A 23,587-nucleotide genomic window follows, 5' to 3' on the forward strand; every position below is an offset into this window, starting at 1 on the left:
TGGTGACAGCGATCATCATGTGTGTTGTAGTAAGTAGGCATCAGGATTCACACTATACTGTCCTCTGAGCTCGTTACATGACGACTGCTGGTTCCACAGCGTTTAGTTGCATGGAATACACATCAGATACTTTTAAGGTAAAACCATCATCATTGCATTCATCATTGTGAGTTGTTTTCTGTTATGAGGTAACAATTTAAATGGTTGTTTTGTGTTCAGATAACGTTCATCATGTGTTGGTTTTCTCCAGTTGTGCATGTTTTGTCTCCTGAAGACATCAGTAAAACGAGCAGTATGTCAGGGTTTTACAGTGTGATGATGTTCCCATCCTCTCTCATGCTCTCCTGGCTGCTGCTGGTCTTGGTGGGGCTGCCGTTGTGTGTAGGGGTGGTCAGGGAGCTCAGGGAGGCCTTGCTGTCTGACAGAGAGCTGCTGCTGGGCAGGGACATGCTCTGAGGGAGGGGCCGTTGCCCCAGTGACGAGGACAATGGAGACTCTCTGTGGCTGCCGTTACCGTTGGACACGCAGCGATGGGGCAGGTAATGTGGCAGGCTGTCACTCTCAATGATAAGGTCTCCGTCCTCGTCGCTGTCGCCCTCCGCCATGCTGTTACTGTTGCTATGGTGACTGACACTCTGAGAGGCAGGGCTGGGGGCTGAGTCATGGGAGAAGGCGGAGCCTACGGATCCAGAGGAGCTGTTCCCCCCTGCCGAGACCTTGCTTGCCCGGGGCACCACGTTGTTGCGCTGGTTGGCCGGCTTCACCGTCACGATCAGGTTGTGGCTGTTGGCCACCATCATGTCTGTCACCTGGTCCAAAGACTTACCGGCCACGTCAATGCCGTTGACCTCCAGGATCTCATCGTTGACCCCCAGCAGGCCTGTGCTCTCAGCCAGGCCTCCACGCACCAGCCGCGAGATGAAGACACCAGGCACCTTCTCCACACCCTGAGGCGTGACCCGCATGCTCACCCCATCCCGAATATAGAAACCCAGGGGCTTGTTGGTACCGTGCTTATGCAGGCGGACACGCCGGTGTGTCTCGGGCAGGATGTCGACATCGATGATGGAGGAGATCTGGCGGAAGTCCTGGGGAAGGCCAATCATCAGGCCTGGTTTGGTCTTCTGCTGCGCCGGGCGCAACCCTGCCAGACCCTTTTTCCTCCTCTGCAGGGAGTTGGTGGCAAAGACCACAGGCTGATCCACATCTACAGGACAGAGAGAGGCACAGAAAAAAGCCATGTCAGACATAGACATAAAATGACAAGGCAGCATCAGGGTCTCAGTTTGTTCCAAATATGGACCATCAAATACATTTTAGTATCCTCTGAGACAGTAAGGGATGTCACCTTCAAGATGTCACCTTCTCCTGTCAACAGCTAACCTGGGGTTAAGACCTGCGTTAAATCTGGTCAGTTGGAGAGTGAAAGGAGGGGAAACAGCACAGGTTTTAAATCTACTCTAATCTTTTCCAATGCCTCCATCTGTCTTTCCGTGTGTAAACCGTAAATCCCTAACTTTAAGAGGTGGAGAAAGTTCACCTTTCAACTCAAGAAGGAAGTCTCATTTCCCTACTATATAAATACACCTACTGATATAGAATGCAGTGGTCTCACTTTATCCTGCTGTATGTTTCTTTTGGCTTTTCTCTGGGGGATTCGTTAAGATAAAATGTTATGTCAACCATAGAGGCCCTGTGAAGTTATATACTAATTTCTATGATGTCAACAATCTGACCTGAGATTTTCAAAATCAGTGAGTCTCTATTCCACACTGTTTTCATAGTTACCACTCCCAATGCCCCTTACCCCACTTCTCCTTTTTCACTTCTCCTCCTTTTCTATCTCCATCTCCCTGTCTGTCTGTCTGTCTGTCTGTCTCTCACATCTTGCCTTGCGCTGATTGAGAGCAGAGATTGCTGGGAACAGGAGAACATTACTTCAGAACCTGCCCCAGAGACAGACAATCAGAGATGGAGAGACGGAGCATCTGTAAGGACACAGTGAGGATTTCCATAACTCTCTCTCAGCCCCTATTGAGGGGTCAGAGGTTGTGAAACATAATCAGATTGCATACCAGGCAGATTAATCACCGCTTCAGTCCCCACTGTTTACATTAAACAGACCAGACAGCCTAGCTCTATCATCACACCCACCTGACACATTCTCTGGTGTGACAGAAATAAACTAATGTGTTGTTTTTAGTGCTATCTGGCAGGTAGCAGCACGGGGAGGAACCACTCAGGGCTCAGTTCTAATGTGAAGCGACACTTGCTGGGGAGGAGAGAATATTTTAAGTTATTTTTAAACTGCGGAGAAGGATGTGCTGTGTGAGCCTGTTTCTCAGAGAGAGGCAGAGAGACACAGAGGAGAGGACTGGATGTGGTTATGAGGAGCACTGCCTGCTGAGAGGGTGAAACACAGGAAGTCATCAACTCCTTAGTGAGGCCATGGCAAAAGAAAGAGAGCTTTTCCCACACCCTGTTTGGTTATAGCTTTGGGAAACCACTGTATGACTAATGTGCATCATGGAGGATGCAGTGGATATGATCCTCTTGATATCATTCATTGTAAGTAACATTCAACACTGGTAAAAGCACACTTAGCTAGTGGCTAGCAATGCCAATAGGTTTTATGGATGACAACATTAAACAGATTTGACCAAAGCCACAGGCTGTTGTATGGATGGACAAAATGGAGATTTGATGTATATCCAGGCTACACTAGAGGGCATTAGACATAATAAGTGGGTGACAGTCTGGCCAGACTAGTTTTGAAGCCTGACCTCAACACTATGAAGTGAAAACAATAATCTGCTCACAACAGAAAAGCTCTTTCAACATGGAGAATAGACAGAAAACCCAGTGTTTTCACTGTATATACAGTATATATGCCAATACTATAAACATTTGGCAGTTATGAAAAGTGTGTGTGGTATAGTTTACATTTCTCTTTATGTTTGTGTTAATAATATACATGTTTGTATGCCTTGGTGGGTTTAACTCAAGTGTTTGTTTGTGTAGGTCTGTCTGTTTGTGAGTGTTCCACAGTCCTCACAGAGCTGTAGTCTGCCCTGCCTCCCTCCCTGTCCACCTCCATTAGTCTTACTGTCTGGACCCCCACAGAGAGCAGAGCAGCCTCTGTTATTAAACCCACTCAGAGGCTGGAGGAGGCAGGCTGGAGGTAGAGCCCAACCGGAGAGCACGGTGGGGGCGTGACAGCCAGGAACCCAGGAGGAGGGGAGGGGTGGGGGCCATGGTTACAGACCAGGAGGGTTGGGTCTGCTCAATGATCTAGGTGTCAATTAAAACAATGAAAATAAAGAGTACAGGGAGCACTGCAGTACCTTCTGAATGATGCTTCCTCTGCACTGTGCACAATATCCCCACAGAGAGAATGCCAGAGTTCATTACAATGGTCTAACGGCTAACTCACACAGACATGCAGGTTAAGTGAACAGATTATTGAGGGCAGGACCCCAGCTACTGTCTATAGAGGAAAGGGGGAAATGCCTGCTACTAGAAATAACCCATCTGGAGTCAAACTCACGTCTCTACAACATCCAATTTCCCCTTTTTCTAATTGTCAATATCTGCTTCTCTTTCCCACTCTCTCCTTCTCTCCCTGGTGTCTCTGTGGTTGTATTTGTACACAGTGTAAGCATTGCCAGCCCAGGGGTCTGTGTGGTGTATGAGCTCTTCTACTGTGCTGAGCTGTATTATTGACCAACTGGGCTATAATGTGGTTTAATGGTGAGTGAGATCAGAGGCTAATGTGCAGAGTGGCTAGCTACAGAGTTACTGTCTCCCTAGTGTAAATGTCTAAGTGTGTGTGTCTGTGTGTGTGCCTGCATTAGTGCCGATGTAAGAAGGATCCATTGAAACCATCCCTTCACCAGGTCCTGTACCATCTATACTCCCACTCGTCTTACAAAGGAAAGAACAAACACACACATAAACTGTACACATTTCTAGGTATACCTGTATGTAGAGCCTGTATTGTACACAGACAAACTGGAAAATCTTCGCCCTGTGGTGAGGGGTTGTGGGAGACTCCAACACATTCCAGAACAAACTGCTCTGATCTCCAAGCACAGATGATGAATGCCAAATATTCCCCCTGTGCTTCCATCACTGGATCAAATTAATCAACTACCCGCTTCTCTAGATCATGTGATCTCTGTAAGCTACTGCATTAATCACCTGACTCATGTTATACACTGCATTACGTTACTGCAGCTCAGGAGAGAGTAAATACCTGTTAATAACCAGCGACAGGAGGTCAATTCAGTTCAATTTTTTCTTCGTGATATCCAATTGCGATCTTGTCTCATCACTGCAACTCCCCAACGGGCTTGGGAGAGGCGAAGGTCGAGTCATGCGTCCTACGAAACCTGACCTGCCAAGCCGCACTTCTTAACACCCGCTCGCTTAACCCGGAAGCCAGCTGCACCAATGTGTCGGAGGAAACACTGTTCAACTGACGACCGAAGTCAGCTTGCAGGCGCCAGACCCGCCACAAGGAGTCGCTAGAGCACGATGAGCCAAGTAAAGCCCCCCCCGGCCAAACCCTCCCCTAACCCGGACGACACTGGACCAATTGTGTGCCGCCCTATGGGACTCCCGGTCACGTCCGCAACACTGTGATGCAGTGCCTTAGACTTGGGAGGCCCCGGTAATTCAGTTCTGAATAACTGCTGACATCTTACATATTCTTGAGCATGTTGAGTTTAATACAATTATTATTTGCAACAAAGCTGGTATTATAAGGTGAGATTGCTGCATGTGAAAATCAAGAAAAGGTAGTCACTTGATTGAAACACTGAGAAGAAGGGCTGAGGTGGGCAGGGGTCAGCAGCACTGGGCCTTAGGGGAGGACATTGAAGCCAGCAGTGGAGAGATGGGCTTATAGTATTCATGACTCTACCTGAATTGTAAATAACTATAATACAGCTAGTCGTCTGCAGCCTACAGGCATAGACACTGCTGATCCTCTCAGACCTTTTAGACATCTCAAACCTCTCCCACTGGATCCTATAGAAATGCTGCTTTACCACACTTCCCCAAGCCCCTCTCTGACTCTCACACACAGAGGACAAGGAGCAGAGGGGTTGAGAGAGTGGGAGTGTGAGAGACTGAGAGAGAGGGAGATACAGAGAGACAGAGACACAGAGAGACAGAGAGACCCATCAATTTGCCTCCTGCCCTTGTCTAGCCTATAGTGACAGATCCCTCTGTGCTGCCATCCATGCTAACCTTGGAGGGTGTCCCCAGAGAACTCACTGTGTCCCTGTCCTTAGGACCTGGGGAAGGGGGTTGGTCTCCAAGGGAAAGCTACACAGAGAGGTGTGTGTGTATTAAGTATCTATGGGTATGGAGTCAACATCGGTCTCTCTGCTCAGTCATAAGCAGATTTATGCTGCCTCTTTCAAATAAAATAGGGTGAAAAGGGCATTTGAACTGGTTTAGTTTTACTCCATCTTGATACAATGCCTTCTTGTCTATAGTTCAGACAGACATGCTATTGCAGAATATGATAGCTTATTGACAGTGGAGTTACACCTCCGTACTGTGTTATTGCAGTGTAACAGCTTATTGGCTGTGAGTTTGCACTTCATAATGCTGTGTTATTGCAGAGTGGAACAGCTTATTGACTAGCTATACATCACAATGACAGGTTATTACAGAATAACAGATCTCTGTGACTGACTGGCTGGCGGCTGGTGTTGTAAAGCTGCTGATATCTAGTTACTTATTTCTGACCATATATACAAATGTGATTAATTTTTCTGCAGCACCGTGAGCCTTTTTTCTATTGTTTACGACCAGTTGTCACTATTCTGTATTGAGTGAGAACCCACCACAGCTGGCACAAGTAGTGTTGAGTTTAGCACTATTTTAGTTGTCTGGGTTCCTTTGAGGAAACAGTTAGCTAATTTCACACTCTAATCAGACAGAGAGCAATGGTCCAATGACTTACTAACTGCTCAGTCACATCACATAAATCTGACTGGGAGAGTCCTGCCTTAGGGGCACACATAGGCACTACTACTCCCTCTTACCCTGACAGCAGCCGTGCTGGTGGGTCATTGAGGAGTAGGTTGTTCTTCCTCACCCTCATTGTTCTTGTCTCCTTCATTCTAGATTATGAAAACGATCATCACCATGAACACGGGTCCCACTCTGAGCTCATTGTCCTACCCTGGCTGTCATGCTGGCCCAGGCATGCTTTCACATGAATTATTCCAGAGTGAGCAGGCCAGGCAGTGGAATGGGAAGCCTGGCCTGGCGGCACCAGCACCAGCGAGCCCCTGTCCTCCAGGGTAGGCGGTTTGAGTGATGGACACTTGATGCTGCCAGCAGGAAGCTGATCACAGTACTGTGGAGGCATCTCCTTGGCACCACAGCTCCTGGATCCCCTTACAATGGCTGGCCACTGGCTGCATTGTAGCGCTGCTCCAAGAATAAACTATTCCTGTAGCAACATTCCAACAGCTGAGCTCTGTTGTTCATCAATGTTCAGATAGGATCCTGTCTTTAAAAATGTTCTCCAAATAAAGATCATGTATAGGACCCAGGAGTTATTTTGATCCTGTGATCTAACCAGGAAAAACTCTAGTATGTTATTTAGAGTTTTTTTCTGGTCAGTGCCCATATCCACAAAGCATCTCAGAAAAGCTCCTAGGAATCCTGTTAAAACCTGTTTTAAAGCGGCAATCAGCAGTTGAAAAACGTATAAAGTGAACTCCCCGCCCCCGTTTCGGTAAAAAGCTGAGGGATGGCGCTGGAGATGTGCAACCACTCAAATATATAGACAGAGCTATGGATGCAAGGACTGACCATCTATGATATCAACATTATAGTTTCAACCATGTTTTGAGGCTATATAGTGTTTACGTTTACTTGGTTTACAAACATTTGAGTAAAACAAGCTTATATTTTGGGTTCTGATGGGGTATGACATTTCACGAGGCATTTATAAGTTATATTTTTCAAGAATCAATGAGTACATTCTAAAAATGGATGTAGCAACTCCAGATTGCCCCTTTAAAACAAAAGAAACCTCCCAGCTTAGAGAAGGTTTTAGGATGATGTTAAGACACTGCTCAGACTAACTCTGAGCCAGGAGTAAAATCAACTCATAAAAGTTTATCTCGGCTGGTAATCACGACAGTTTGAGGTACCGCAAAGGAAAGATAGTGATGACACTCATTGACATTGTTGCAAATGATTGGGAATAACCAATCGCGATGAGGCATCGCCAGCTATGAAATGTATAGCACGCTTCAGACATGCATAACCTTTTTTTTTAAACCAATTCTGATATTTTGAATAATGTGATAGGCATATGAATAATACAACATAATGGTTGTTAAAAGAGGAATTTTGAAAATATCCACACACTCCCGTCACTCCCGTTTAACAACTCTAAATTGCTTTGGCACAGTAGGCTAGGCATCAAGTCACTTGCCGATAATATTGCATAAAACGTTTGAAAGGTCTATCATCTTTACCAAACACAATCAAAGTTAACGTAGGCCCAAGATGCGTTCAATTGCCCAATTTAGGCATCTTTTTTAACAATGGGATATTGCACTCCAAATGGATAACTTGAAATAACATGATGTAGGTTAATGAAATAATCAAAATAATAATACGTGATTATTTATTAACCTAGTGGTTAGTAGCTAGGCATATCATGTCAATTAGGCCTCACGTGAAATCATTGTCACAAGCGAAATAAATACTGTTGCATTTAGGTCTAGATTATTTATGGGTTGATAATATAGAAATATCAAAAAATTATTTCAACAACTCCAAAGCAATTGCCTGTCTATGGTGCAGAAACCACTGTCTTGCTGCCTTTTTCTATATCAAGACACCTGCTGGTAACTCTTAACTAGTTAAACTCATGAAGTCTCCTAAATATCGGTCGACTAGGTGGGACTCTTATGACTAAAGAGGCTTCATGCACAGCTTTTATTTTGACCCATACGAGTGGGAGTAAAATGTCTCTATTCTCAGCACTTACAACCCATTTTCTACTCTGAGATGCTTTGTGGATACAGCCCTGGTCATAAGGTAAAGAAAAACTTGCCCTACCCATATAGTGTGACTGACCTCCCCAGCCAGGTTAGTGGATATAGAGTCCATATGGTCACCAATACAACACCCCACTGCCATATGGTCACCAATACAACACCCCACTGTTTCCATCACATGTAAACAACAAGAATGGGGATTCGGTTAAACTTCCCTCTGCCATCTACAAAGGAGCCTCAGCATAGCCTAAGTAAACTAATACAGACAACACAGTATCAACACACAAAAACACACTTATATTCTGATCGAAAGACACTGGATGACAACATAGTGTGTTAGTGGAGCAGCAGATCAGATCAGCAACCACGTGCTGCACGGGAGGCCGGGTCAGCAATAGGCCACGTACCTGTGTGTGTATGTATGTGTGTACGGATCCGTGGGACGTAACTAATGGGGCTTGTCTTGGATTACCCTTTTAAGGTTGAGTGCAGCTCTAATCCCATCTCCGGATTATTACTGAGGCACAGACACGTGAGGGGGACCCTCTCCCTACACCACAAACACCGCTCTCTATATAAACCCCTCTACTCTATATCCTCCCCACCCCCACGGGACTAACCCTGATCACACTATAAACCTCTGAAAGCTGGAGGATGGAGAGCTATAGCTTTCACAATACAGGCTCAAACACGGCATCATTAATAGACCTGAACTTCCTCTCCCCCCTCTGTTTGGGAACAGGTAAACAGAAGTTTACAGTTGAAACTTCTCATTAGTTCCATGTTCCTTTGTCATTTTGTCAGCATTCTATTATTCTCTTCTGTACCACCTGCTGCCTATTCCCTTATAGTCTGCTGTTCATGTGTATGTGACTGTGTAAACACTGAGCTGGATCATAAAACAGTATGTTACCATCAGTATGTGCTGAGTCATCCTCATGGTAGGCGTACTGTAGTGTAAATACGTACACATTCCATTCATAATCCAAAAATGGACTGTAGACAGCTGCCAATACCAGCAAGCATTCTTAAAACCCTAAAACAATGTCCACACCTTCTCTCTGAACTCAGCAGGCAGCACGCTCACTCACGACTGTCCCTTCAAAGGCCCTCTCCTCCTCTAGCCTCTGTTTCTATTTGTGGGTGCTCTGTTTTTATCCATCCATACTGCTAGTCTCTGGAAAGACAAACACATCTGAAAAGGACTGTCCCGCTATACAGTACCAGTCAAAAGTTTGGACACACCTACTCATTCCAGGGTTTTTCTTTATTTGGACTATTTTCTACATTGTAGAATAATAGTGAAGACATCAAAACTATGAAATAACACATATGGAATCATGTAGTAACCAAAAAAGTGTTAAACAAATTAAAATATATTTTATATTTCAGATTCTTCAAATAGCCACCCTTTGCCTTGATGACAGCTTTGCACACTCTTGGCATTCTCTCAACAACTGCTCAGCATATGTGGGAACTCCTTCATCCTTGTGGTCCTCTGTAGCGCAATTGGTAGAGCATGGCGCTTGTAACGCCAGGGTAGTGGGTTCGATCCCCGGGACCACCCATACGTAAAAATGTATGCACACATGACTGTAAGTCGCTTTGGATAAAAGCGTCTGCTAAATGACATATTATTATTATTATTATTATAAGACTGTTGGAAAAGCATTCCAGGTGAAGCTGGTTGAGAGAATGCCAAGAGTGTGCAAAGCTGTCAATGTAGAACATAGTCGAAATAAAGAAAAACCCTGGAATGAGTAGGTGTGTCCAAACTTTTGACTGGTACTGTATATGTGATGCTCAGTGAACCACTGGCGCTTAGATTGAAGGTCGGATCACAAACCACTGAAATAAGACACCAAAAACAGTAATGCTGTATGTGGAAGGAAGGAATTTCATCTTGTAAATCTGAGTGGGAAACTTGAAATTGAAAACTCTATTTTACTCTTTTACACTACAAAGTGGTTTACAGTTGCTCCATTGTTAATGTTATGATGAACTTGGTAACTGCACCTCTATATCAACTAGTCAATACTGCTCAGGCAACCGGTCAATAGCCCTGGGTCATACTGCCCTGTATTCACACCGCTGACAACCTATTGACCCTCAGTGGCATTGGGCATCTACCCACCCACCATGCCAACCTGTGGTTGGTAACATCCTGTTCCCACGCCTCCAGTGGACCCGCTGCATGCCAGTACATTCCTGCCACTGCCTCCACTCCTTCCCCAGCCTCTAGAGACACAAAAATGTAACAAACAAGCAACGCACCAGGCTGGCTGTTTCACAGAAACAAGAAATCACAGCAGCTCTCAGAACTCTAAGAGGCTGAAAGACATGGAGAAAGACTTGGCTAGAGAAGACATTCAGAGGCTGCCCTAAGTAACAGTGGGTGATCTGTGCAGGTGTTTTGTCTTCTGATCTGATATGACATGCAAAACCCAGCTCAGGCACATAACAGAGAACCCTGCCCAGGCACATAACAGAGAACCCTGCCCAGGCACATAACAGAGAACCCTGCCCAGGCACATAACAGAGAACCCTGCCCAGGTACATAACAGAGAACCCTGCCCAGGTACATGTTCCTAGCAGTACTCAGACTCTGCCTACTTTCCTCATTCCTTTCTCTCATTCCTTTCACTTCTGCTATCATCCAATCTCCAAACCTATGAATATTTGATTTCACTCTGTCTGTAACGACAGTGGAGATGCTATCATCCAATTTAGTGTGTAAAGACACAGCAGGATTGGGGGAATGTCTCCTACAGCCACATCATAAATACGTTCGCTCTCGGTCTTCCTCCCAGTCCTATACATAACTCAAATGCATTCCTAGGCCCATACAAACACACACACACACACACACACATACACAACGATATACTCAAAGTACACTCACACACAAAAACAAACACATACACACACACAGAGTGCCTCCTTGGGGTATTGAGCAGCTGATGCAGCCTCAGTTGAGCGTGTGCTGGGTGAACATAAGGGAATCTCTCCTACTCTGCTAAAAACAGCAGCACAGCCATTGGGCTTTGCATCAGCACGCCGACCCACAGTAACACCTCTGATACACTACCTAAAGCACTCCTGCATGACTACATTGGAGAACGGTTTGAATGTGCAAATTGTTTTGAATTTAGTAGCAGTGTGTGGTTGTGTTTGTGCATGTGCGGGTATGGGAGATGGGGGGTTGACTTTCAATGTTAGCTAGAGGAGATCTTCCTGGAGGTGTCTTCAGGGCCCTCTCTGGAGAGAGTGCGCAGAGAAAATAAAACCCTTTCTTCCCTCTTTGTATCTCTATCTCCCTTTTTCCTGCGTACTCTCAGTCTTTCTTCCGATGTGAATTAGCCAAATAAGCCCCAGCTTGTAAAGCAGTCTGCTTAAATAAATCTTCAATGAAGTAGATTTAGCAACCACAAAAAATATATTACTTTCACTAATCCATGCTTTTCGGACTGCCAGCTATTGCCCAGCTAATTCCATAGACCTTTGCTACTGGCCTCTTATGACTGTACCGGGAGATTGAGGAGGGACATGGTAGCTAGCTAGTTGAGAATGGCAATGGCAAGGATGGGCTAGTGGGCTCACTAGGCTGACAGACACCATAGGTGTTTTGTGCTAGGATTCTGGGTGAGAATGGAGGCGAGCGCTGCATCTCATCTGCTATAGAATCACATTAGCCAGCCTCTCAATGGCCACACTGTGAGATGAGCTCATGCTAAAAGCCCCATCAATCTCATCAATGTTTCAGTGGACCAGCACTCTGTGACATAAATGTCCCACAGAGGGAGAGTGGAGGAGGGAGGATCTGGTCAGACACGTTAAATGGCTCCACCAGCACAATATGTCCATCATGCCAGTAATGTGTCAATAGACCAATGCTCTGTCATGTAGCAGCCTCTGGGGGGCAGGTTATATAAGAGTAAATCACTGGAAAGCACCTTATTGGGCTTTCCATAGCCAGACTGGCCAGTTGTGCTAGTCAGAGCGATTGACCAGTTTCCGAGGCGTGGTCCTAGACCAGTATCACGACTACTTACGGTCTGTTAGTATCACTACAACCTTTATATTAAGATGACCACTGACAGAGACTCCACCCCATGTTGACTCTCACCATCTGATTTGATTGTCCATAGTCCTCAGATTATTATTCAAATATGCCATGTGTACTGTACTGTATGGCAAGGATCAATGGTCTCTAGAGATGAAGGAAGAGAGAGTAAGAGTTGAGGGAAATGTGGTTGACTGAATAATGGCAGTCAAGAGCAGTTAAAGTGAATGAAGAGCAATGCTCTACTGATTTGCTACTTATTTGCTCTCACTTGAAAACAAATGACAAATATGAAAATATGAAGCTGTAATCACGTAGCGCCAGGCCCTGCTTGGGTACGTCTGTCACTGACATCGATAAGCCCTCTCTGGAAATGTGCATTTCTGTTCCCCTCATGTTTTTTTAAAATATATCCTCTGAGAAAGCCAAAGCTAACAGATATTGGCCAATGCTAGAGAGAGCAGGGAAAGAGAGAGGAGAGAGAGAGAGAGAGAGAGAAAAAAAAGAAGAGAAAAATAGAGAAAAAGAGAGAAAAAGATCTGAGATTGAAGACCAGGGGCTAATCTGCTTTCTTATTCTCCTTTAAATAGAAAATGAGTATACTTCCAGGCAGTGGTGTAAAGTACTTAAGTAAAAATATTTGAAAATACTACTTAAGTAGTTTTTTTGGGTATCTGTACTTTATTATTTATATTTTTGACAACTTTTACTTCACTACATTCCTAAAGAAAATTATGTACTTTTTACTCCATACATTTTCCCTGTGAGTGTTGGAGCGTCCCCCTGTCTATCCGTAAATTAAAAAAACAAGAAAATGGTGCCGTCTGGTTTGCTTAATATAAGGAATTTTAAATTATTTATACTTTTACTTTTGATACTTAAGTATATTTAAAACCAAATACTTTTAGACTTTTACTCAAGTAGGATTTTACTGGGTGACTTTCACTTTTACTTGAGTCATTTTCTATTAAAGTATCTTTACTTTTACTCAAGTATGACAATTGGGTACTTTTTCCACCACTGCTTCCAGGTGTAACTCATGAAGATTTCACTACCCACGTATTACACTCTTCAAAGGGAGGGAAAAAAACACTAGCACAAACATATTTCCTGTTACCATACGGTTAGTAAGTGGAACTATAGCCACATACTTAGCCCATTTAAAGCCTGACAGGTGTTCAGCTGTTCAGGGCTCTAAAGAGCACCCCCCATGAGAACTGGAAGTAGCTCTGTTGTCAGTCGGTGGCAGCAAAACAGAACAACTCCCGCTGAGTGAACAAATAGAGCTCAAAGATTCTGATTGCGTTTGAATCCAGAGCCATTCAAATTAATGATCAGAGCGTTGTCTGTAAAGCAAGGAGGCTTTTTCAGCTAATTAGTAATTAGCATGTGTGCTGGATCTCCTGGAGCATACACGGATGCTGGCTTCCTGTTTATACAGTGCCATGAAAAAGTATTTGCCCCTTTCTGATTTTCTCAATTTTTGCATATTTTTAATACTGAATGTTATCAGATCTTCAACCAAAACCTAATATTAGATAAAGGGACCCTGAGTAAAAATAAATAAGATACTCATTTTATTTATTTAACTATAGTTATGCAACACCCAATTCCCCTGTGTGAAAAAGAATTGCCTCCTTACACATGGAATAGCCTTCATTTCTCAGAACAAGAATTTACTGACGAGTTTCAGAAGAAAGTTATTTGTTTCTGGCTATTTTGAGCCAGTAATCGAACCCACAATTGCTGATGCTCCAGATACTCAACTAGTCTCAAGAAGGCCAGTTTTATTGCTTCTTTAATCAGCACAACAGTTTTCAGCTGTGCTAACATAATTGCAAAAGAGTTTTATAATGATCAATTAGCCTTTTAAAATTATAAACTTGGATTAGCAAACACAATGTGCCACTGGAACACAGGACTGATGGTTGCTGATAATGGGCCTCTGTACGCCTATGTAGACATTCCATTAAAAATCAGCCATTTCCACTACAATAGCCATTTACAACATTAACAATGTCTACACTGTACTTCTGATCAATTTGATGTTATTTGAAATGGACAAAAAATGGCTTTTCTTTCAAAAACAAGGACATTTCTAAGTGACCCCAAACTTTTGAACGGTAGTGTACGTGAGAATCTGATCAACAACTACAGGAAGCGTTTGGTTGGAGTCATTGCAGCTAAAAGGTGGCACAACCAGTTCTTGAGTGTAAGGGGGCAAATACTTTTTCAAAGCACTGTATACAGAAATACAGAAAAACATTCACTGTGCAAGCTACGGCTTTGTTATTCAACTAGGCCTTTCTTCCACACATATTAGCCTGGACAATAGAATAGTCAAAATTCACCCAAGGCAGAAAAATGGCAATAGAACGTTGGCTAAGCTGGAACACTAGTGCGAGCCCATTGCAAATTAATTGAATCGAACGTTCGCAGAGCCTCTTCTGGCTGGAGTAATGCTTAGAATTCCATTTCGCACTGGAGTAATGCTTAGAATTCCATTTCGCCTAAATGGCACAAGAAAATGTATCCCTTTTTATTTTACCACTGCAATCTGTTCTTAGGACGAAACTGGAAAAAAACTACTTGTGTAGAAAGTAAACATCCGCACCTCGATGGTGTCAACTGTGCTTATGTCTGCGTAATGAGAAAGTAGGGAAAAAAACGAAAACTTCAGACTATTTCTGGTCTAGTGATGGATGACAACCGAGCTCGCTGCCCAGACTTACATAATTACAAAGAGGACATTCTCCTGATTAAAATGGTGTCCGACTTGAAAAAAATCAAAATATACACATTGCGAGATATTTGGCGAAATAGACCGGCATGCCTCTCCATAGGAAAACAATGGGGGGAGCTCAGCGTTCCAAGGGCAAAAAGTATTTTGGGGATAGCATTTGATGACAACCGAGCTCGCTGCCCAGACGTACATAATTAGAAAGAGGACATTCTCATGATTAAAATGCTGTCCGACTTGAAAAAATCAAAATATACACATTGCGAGATATTTGGCAAAATAGACAGACATACCTATATTTCCTCTATAGGAAACAATGGGACGACCTCAGAGTTCCATGAGTAATTTTTTGTTGTTGTTAACGTTTTAACTACCAGCAATTGCTTCAACGTGGGCAGGTCTCATTGCCAACACTAGCGAAGCAGGCATTGTGACGTAGAACAATAGGCTGGGAATAGAACGTTCGGAAGGCGAGTTGGTGCCACGGTGCTCAATAGAACTAATAGGAGCTAGCAGGGTGAAAAATTCCCTAAAACAAGGCCTGTTTTTTTGTGATTACTTCAAAACTACGGCAAGCAGCTGGGAAATATGGTAATATTATGAAACTGGGCTCCATGGCGGATGCTATGAACTAGTTTCTGGCTCTCACAGACCTGTAACTTCTTCTTTAAGAGGCTCCTCTGTCCTCCACTCGTTACCTGTATTAATGGCACCTGTTTGAACTTGTTATCAGTATAAAAGACACCTGTCCACAACCTCAAACAGTCACACTCCAAACTCCACTATGGCCAAGACCAAAGAGCTGTCAAAGGACACCAGAAACAAAATTGTAGACCTGCACCAGGCTGGGAAGACTGAATCTACAATAGGTAAGCAGCTTGGTTTGAAGAAATCAACTGTGTGAGCAATTATTAGGAAATGGAGACATTCAAGACCACTGATAATCTCCCTCGATCTGGGGCTCCACGCAAGATCTAACCCCGTGGGGTCAAAATGATCACAAGAACGGTGACCAAAAATCCCAGAACCACACAGGGGGACCTAGTGAATGACCTGCAGAGAGCTGGGACCAAAGTAACAAAGCCTACCATCAGTAACACACTACGCCGCCAGGGACTCAAATCCTGCAGTGCCAGACGTGTCCCCCTGCTTAAGCCAGTACATGTCCAGGCCCGTCTGAAGTTTGCTAGAGTGCATTTGGATGATCCAGAAGAGGATTGGGAGAAAGTCATCATGCTTTGGGGCTGTTTTTCTGCAAAGGGACCAGGACGACTGATCCGTGTAAAGGAAAAAATGAATGGGGCCATGTATCGTGAGATTTTGAGTGAAAACCTCCTTCCATCAGCAAGGGCATTGAAGATGAAACGTGGCTGGGTCTTTCAGCATGACAATGATCCCAAACACACCGCCCGGGCAACGAAGGAGTGGCTTCGTAAGAAGCATTTCAAGGTCCTGGAGTGGCCTAGCCAGTCTCCAGATCTCAACCCCATAGAAAGTCTTTGGAGGGAGTTGAAAGTCCGTGTTGCCCAGCGACAGCCCCAAAACATCACTGCTCTAGAGGAGATCTGCATGGAGGAATGGGCCAAAATACCAGCAACAGTGTGTGAATACCTTGTGAAGACTTACAGAAAACGTTTGACCTGTGTCATTGCCAACAAAGGGTATATAACAAAGTATTGAGAAACTTTTGTTATTGACCAAATACTTATTTTTCCACCATAATTTGCAAATAAATTCATTAAAAATCCTACAATGTGATTTTCTGGATTTTTTTTCTCATTTTGTCTGTCATAGTTGACGTGTACCTATGATGAAAATTACAGGCCTCTCATCTTTTTAAGTGGGAGAACTTGCACAATTGGTGGCTGACTAAATACTTTTTTCCCCCACTGTAGGTACACTTCAGCTGTGAGAGACGGAATCTAAAACAAAAATCCAGAAAATCACATTGTATGATTTTTAAGTAATTAATTTGCATTTTATTGCATGACATAAGTATTTGATCACCTACCAACCAGTAAGAATTCCGGCTCTCACAGACCTGTTAGTTTTTCTTTAAGAAGCCCTCCTGTTCTCCACTCATTACCTGTATTAACTGCACCTGTTTGAACTCGTTACCTGTATAAAAGACACCTGTCCACACACTCAATCAAACAGACTCCAACCTCTCCACAATGGCCAAGACCAGAGAGCTGTGTAAGGACATCAGGGATAAAATTGTAGACCTGCACAAGGCTGGGATGGGCTACAGGACAATAGGCAAGCAGCTTTGTGAGAAGGCAACAACTGTTGGCGCAATTATTAGAAAATGGAAGAAGTTCAAGATGACGGTCAATCACCCTCGGTCTGGGGCTCCATGCAAGATCTCACCTCGTGGGGTATCAATGATCATGAGGAAGGTGAGGGATCAGCCCAGAACTACACGGCAGGACCTGGTCAATGACCTGAAGAGAGCTGGGACCACAGTCTCAAAGAAAACCATTAGTAACACACTACGCCGTCATGGATTAAAATCCTGCAGCGCATGCAAGGTCCCCCTGCTCAAGCCAGCGCATGTCCAGGCCCGTCTGAAGTTTGCCAATGACCATCTGGATGATCCAGAGGATGAATGGGAGAAGGTCATGTGGTCTGATGAGACAAAAATAGAGCTTTTTGTTCTAAACTCCACTCGCCGTGTTTGGAGGAAGAAGAAGGATGAGTACAACCCCAAGAACACCATCCCAACCGTGAAGCATGGAGGTGGAAACATCATTCTTTGGGGATGCTTTTCTGCAAAGGGGACAGGACGACTGCACCGTATTGAGGGGAGGATGGATGGGGCCATGTATCGCGAGATCTTGGCCAACAACCTTCTTCCCTCAGTAAGAGCAGTGAAGATGGGTCGTGGCTGGGTCTTCCAGCATGACAACGACCTGAAACACACAGCCAGGGCAACTAAGGAGTGGCTCCGTAAGAAGCATCTCAAGGTCCTGGAGTGGCCTAGCCAGTCTCCAGACCTGAACCCAATAGAAAATCTTTGGAGGGAGCTGAAAGTCTGTATTGCCCAGAGACAGCCCCAAAACCTGAAGGATCTGGAGAAGGTCTGTATGAAGGAGTGGGCCAAAATCCCTGCTGCAGTGTGTGCAAACCTGGTCAAGACCTACAGGAAACGTATGATCTCTGTAATTGCAAACAAAGGTTTCTTTACCAAATATTAAGTTCTGCTTTTCTGATGTATCAAATACTTATGTCATGCAATAAAATGCAAATTAATTACTTAAAAATCATACAATGTGATTTTCTGGATTTTTGTTTTAGATTCCGTCTCTCACAGTTGAAGTGTACCTATGATACAAATATACAGACCTCTACATGCTCTGTAAGTAGGAAAACCTGCAAAATTGGCAGTGTATCAAATACTTGTTCTCCCCACTGTATACTGCATATGCTGTAGATGAGCACAGGTAGAAAACAGTGAGATGGATTGGAAAAAGATCACATTACTATGAACTTCCTCTAGCAGTCTCTTTCTGTCCTTCACTTTCTATTTCTGTTTCAATTTCTCACTTTTAATCTCCATCTCTTCACGTCTGGGTTTCTCTCTTGAAGCCTTCTTCCAGGACCACAAGGGAGACTAGATCTCATTAACTGCATTCTTTGCTCTCCTGGTCTGTGTTGAATGCAAGGCGCCCTCTGAGCTTCACTCTCCCAGCCGCCAACCCCCCAAACCCCCTACCTCTCACTGTACCTCACAAATGGATTTACTATTGCGCTTCCCTTAAATCTACTATTGCAGCCTCTGTCACTCTATACATCCACCCTAGTCTCTCTCCATCCAGTGTTATTGAGCCCAGTTCCATCGCCACCCGTGTTGACCTAATCTCAGGCCCCAGCAGGGCACTGTGCTCCCCAGCCATGACAGGCAGAGCAGGGCCTGGTGCTGATACAGCAGGAGTCACTCCCTCAGAGAGCCATGGATAGAGAGGCATTAAGCTGCACTGTCTATCTCTATTCTGACTGACATATAGCACACTATCTAATTGCTCCTGTAAGTCGCTCTGGATAAGAGCGTCTGCTAAATGACTAAAATGTAAAATGTAAATGTAAACCATTAGAGCTTCAGCAACCACACAGAGGGAGGTTGAACTACAGGGCACATCTCCTCTCAACTCTATATACACAGCTGAGCACATATTTGGATCCCTATCAGCTTTTGCAGAAGCAGCAGCTATTCTTCCTGGGGTCCACAGAAAACACAAAAAATGACAAGTAACAAAACACTGATACACAAGAACAGTCACACAAATTTTAAATACAACAATATACAAACAATACATCAAAAAAAATGTGTATGTAACATACTGACCACACCGCTCACGTTACATGCGCGAACGTTGCAAAATAAATGTACACATACATGTTATTCAATCATTTCATCCAAACTGCTTGAGCGTCTGCGTAGCCAGGCGCTAAATTTGAAGCTTGACACACTGCAAGTCCCGCTTCTCCCATCTCCTCATTGGTTTTTAGGAGCATAAGTTGGTTGCCAACTGTCATATAAAGTCAGAAGAAGAAGACTGAAGGAGGAGAGATTACTAGAAACTAACTAGGTTTCCCATTTTATCTGTGGATTAATTGTCGGAGTAGAGGACCTTGTGCATTTCAGGTAAAATAACAACCCACTGTTTATATCCCAGGACAAATTAGCTAGCAACAGCAAGCTAGCTAACTGGCCATGAGTGTTTCATGCATTTCAACCTGTCCCCAAATTAATATAGTTGGTTCAGAGTTTGTTTTGATATTTCAACATGCGGGTCCGGGTCGCGTCTGGTGTGGATGGACAAAATCAACATGCGCGCAATGGCGCACGCACATGCCCAGTCTAGTCAGCATGTTAGAGTGTGTCTGTGTGTGCATGTGGTTGTGTGTGTGTCCTCTCACAGTCCCCGCCGTTCCAAGAGATGTTGTTTAATCCATTTTTTAAAGGTAATTTTGCTGTTTGCGTGAGTAATTGGAGATTGCAATCATTGCTCTGAATAATACTGTGTGTTGCTGTGAATTTGTTTTGGACAGGGACTGTGAAAAGACCCCTGGTGACATGTCTTTTGGGGTATGTATGGGTGTCTGAGCTGAATGTTATTTGATTATGCTGTCACAACTTCCGCCGAGGCTGCCTCCCCTCCTTGTTCAGGCAGGTTTCGGCGTTCGTCGTCACCGGCTAACTAGCTGCTGCCGATCCATTTATCATCACTCCACTTGTCTTGTCTAATTAATCACACACACCTGGTCCTTATCCCCAATTAGTCATTGTATAAGTGTTCCCTCTGCTTCCTTGTCTGTGTGGGTGATTGTTTGTTGTGAGCTGTGTGTAGCTCGGTTGAGCTACCCTTACCTTGTTGATGCCAGGGTAGTATTTTCCCCTGTGCCTGAGTGTTGTTGTCGCATGCTTGCGCAACTGTTTATCGACGGAATAAACTCTTTTGATGCGTATTACTCTCCTGCGCCTGACTCCTTCTATCACACATGTAGACAATCTGGAATTTATCACAATAATATTTATCATAAAAGCTAGAAGAGAAGCAATTAATCTTTCATCAACCCTCATCCAGGAAAGACTGGCATGCATGTTGTTGATGTTAGTTCTGTATGTGCAGTTGAGCCAGCTGCAGCTTTGATAGGTCTTTCTTTGCTGCACTTGACCATATTACCGGACAGTAATCAAGATGGGACAATACCAGAGCCTGAACAACTAGTATAGTTGATTTTTGTGTCAAAAAAAACATATATAAGATCAGTTTATTATTAATCACCCATTCTGATACTGCAACTCCTTATTTAGAATTTCAGTGAGCTCACTGGCTTTGGTTGCTGACATGTAGAGTGTGGAATGATCTGCATGCAAGTCATTCCAGCTTCGTGTAAGATCAGTGGCAAATAATTTGTAAAAATTGAGAAAGGTAAAGGCCCAAGGCAACTGCCCTGAGGGACACCGCACTGTACATATCTGATATTAGAGAAGCATCCATTGAAGAACACTCTCTGGGTTCTATTGGATAAATACAACTCTTCAACCATGTGATGGCAGGTGACATAAAGTCATAGCAAGCAAGTTTCTTCAATGACAATTTATGATCAATAATATCAAAGGCTGCACTGAAATCTAACAATACAGCTCCAACTATCATATTATTATCAATTTATTTTAACCAATCATCAGTCATCTGAGTCAGTGCAGTACAAGGTGAGTGCCCTTTTCTATATACAGTGGGGGAAAAAAGTATTTAGTCAGCCACCAATTGTGCAAGTTCTCCCACTTAAAAATATGAGAGAGGCCTGTAATTTTCATCATAGGTACACGTCAACTATGACAGACAAAATCACATTGTAGGATTTTTTATGAATTTATTTGCAAATTATGGTGGAAAATAAGTATTTGGTCAATAACAAAAGTTTCTCAATACTTTGTTATATACCCTTTGTTGGCAATGACACAGGTCAAACGTTTTCTGTAAGTCTTCACAAGGTATTCACACACTGTTGCTGGTATTTTGGCCCATTCCTCCATGCAGATCTCCTCTAGAGTAGTGATGTTTTGGGGCTGTCGCTGGGCAACACAGACTTTCAACTCCCTCCAAAGACTTTCTATGGGGTTGAGATCTGGAGACTGGCTAGGCCACTCCAGGACCTTGAAATGCTTCTTACGAAGCCACTCCTTCGTTCCCCGGGCGGTGTGTTTGGGATCATTGTCATGCTGAAAGACCCAGCCACGTTTCATCTTCAATGCCCTTGCTGATGGAAGGAGGTTTTCACTCAAAATCTCACGGTACATGGCCCCATTCATTTTTTCCTTTACACGGATCAGTCGTCCTGGTCCCTTTGCAGAAAAACAGCCCCAAAGCATGATGTTTCCTCCCCCATGCTTTACAGTAGGTATGGTGTTCTTTGGATTCAACTCAGCATTCTTTGTCCTCCAAACACGACGAGTTGAGTTTTTACCAAAAAGTTCTATTTTGGTTTCATCTGACCATATGACATTCTCCCAATCCTCTTCTGGATCATCCAAATGCACTCTAGCAAACTTCAGACGGGCCTGGACATGTACTGGCTTAAGCAGGGGGACACGTCTGGCACTGCAGGATTTGAGTCCCTGGCGGCGTAGTGTGTTACTGATGGTAGGCTTTGTTACTTTGGTCCCAGCTCTCTGCAGGTCATTCACTAGGTCCCCCCGTGTGGTTCTGGGATTTTTGCTCACCGTTCTTGTGATCATTTTGACCCCACGGGGTGAGATCTTGCGTGGAGCCCCAGATCGAGGGAGATTTTCAGTGGTCTTGTATGTCTTCCATTTCCTAATAATTGCTCCCACAGTTGATTTCTTCAAACCAAGCTGCTTACCTATTGCAGATTCAGTCTTCCCAGCCTGGTGCAGGTCTACAATTTTGTTTCTGGTGTCCTTTGACAGCTCTTTGGTCTTGGCCATAGTGGAGTATGGAGTGTGACTGTTTGAGGTTGTGGACAGGTGTCTTTTATACTGATAACAAGTTCAAACAGGTGCCATTAATACAGGTAACGAGTGGAGGACAGAGGAGCCTCTTAAAGAAGAAGTTACAGGTCTGTGAGAGCCAGAAATCTTGCTTGTTTGTAGGTGACCAAATACTTATTTTCCACCATAATTTGCAAATAAATTCATTAAAAATCCTACAATGTGATATTCTGGAGAAAAAAATTCACAATTTGTCTGTCATAGTTGACGTGTACCTATGATGAAAATTACAGGCCTCTCATCTTTTTAAGTGGGAGAACTTGCACAATTGGTGGCTGACTAAATACTTTTTTCCCCCACTGTATATGCTGAAAGTCACTAGTTAACTTGTTCTCTGAAAAATAGCATTGTATGTAGTCAAACACAATTCTCTCCATCAGTTTACTAAGAACAGGCAGCAAACTGATTGGGCGGCTGTTAGAGCCAGCAAAGGGTGCTTTACTATTTTTAGGCAGTGGAATTACTTTAGCTTCCTTTCACGCCTGTGGACACACACTCGTTTAGGCTTTGTTTAAAGATTTAGCAAATAGAGGTGGCAATACAGTCTGCTACCATTCTCATTAGTTTCCCATTAAGGTTGACTATACCTGGTGGCTTATCAATATTGATGGATACAATCGTTTTTCCACCTCTCCCACACTAACTTGAACGAATTCAAAACAGCAATCCTTCTTTTTCATAATTAGATATTTTATAGAAATGTTGTCATTTAACTTTTGAGTTTTTCCACTTTACTAGTGAAATAGTCATTGAAATTACTGGCAATATCGAAAGGTTTTGTTATAAATGACCCATCAACTTCAATGAATGATGTAGATGAATTGGGGTTTCTGTCCATGATATCATTTAAGGTACTCCAAAGCTCTTTTCCATTGTGTTTTGTCATTTATCTCGGTTTGGTAATATAATTTATTCTTCTTTTTGTTAAGTTTAGTCACAAAATAGAGATGGTTAACTAAAATCCCCAATACCCATCTATCCCCACTGACCTGGATAACATTGTGAGCCTGACGGATAATTATGTAAAGTGCTAATTGAGTCATGGATCCCCTTCCTGTAGCAATCAAACAATTCAGCTGGACTTGGCTAACAAAGAAGTATAATAATGGGAATTTAATTTAAGCAAATTTTTTGGTTACAAACAGGATGGGATTCTAAAACTGGGAACAATAGCAGCCATTCTCCTCTGTCCAGATTAACATTTCCAATTGAATTAAGCAAACAAA

General features: G+C 43.6%; 1 protein-coding gene across 1 annotated transcript in view; it reads right to left on the minus strand.

Moving 5' to 3' along the window:
• Nucleotides 1-251: 251 nt before the first annotated feature.
• LOC311134420 (partitioning defective 6 homolog alpha-like) overlaps nucleotides 252-23,587 on the minus strand; it is a 29,067-nt gene continuing 5,731 nt past the window's right edge. The window contains exon 3 of the mRNA XM_084168098.1: nucleotides 252-1,207. Coding sequence (XP_084024224.1) covers nucleotides 306-1,207 — 902 coding nt within the window. The 3' untranslated portion in view covers nucleotides 252-305. The remainder of the gene's footprint in view (nucleotides 1,208-23,587) is intronic.

Source organism: Coregonus lavaretus (genome assembly GCF_964263955.1).
Source record: "Coregonus lavaretus genome assembly, chromosome: 9".
NCBI classification, from domain to species: domain Eukaryota; kingdom Metazoa; phylum Chordata; class Actinopteri; order Salmoniformes; family Salmonidae; genus Coregonus; species Coregonus lavaretus.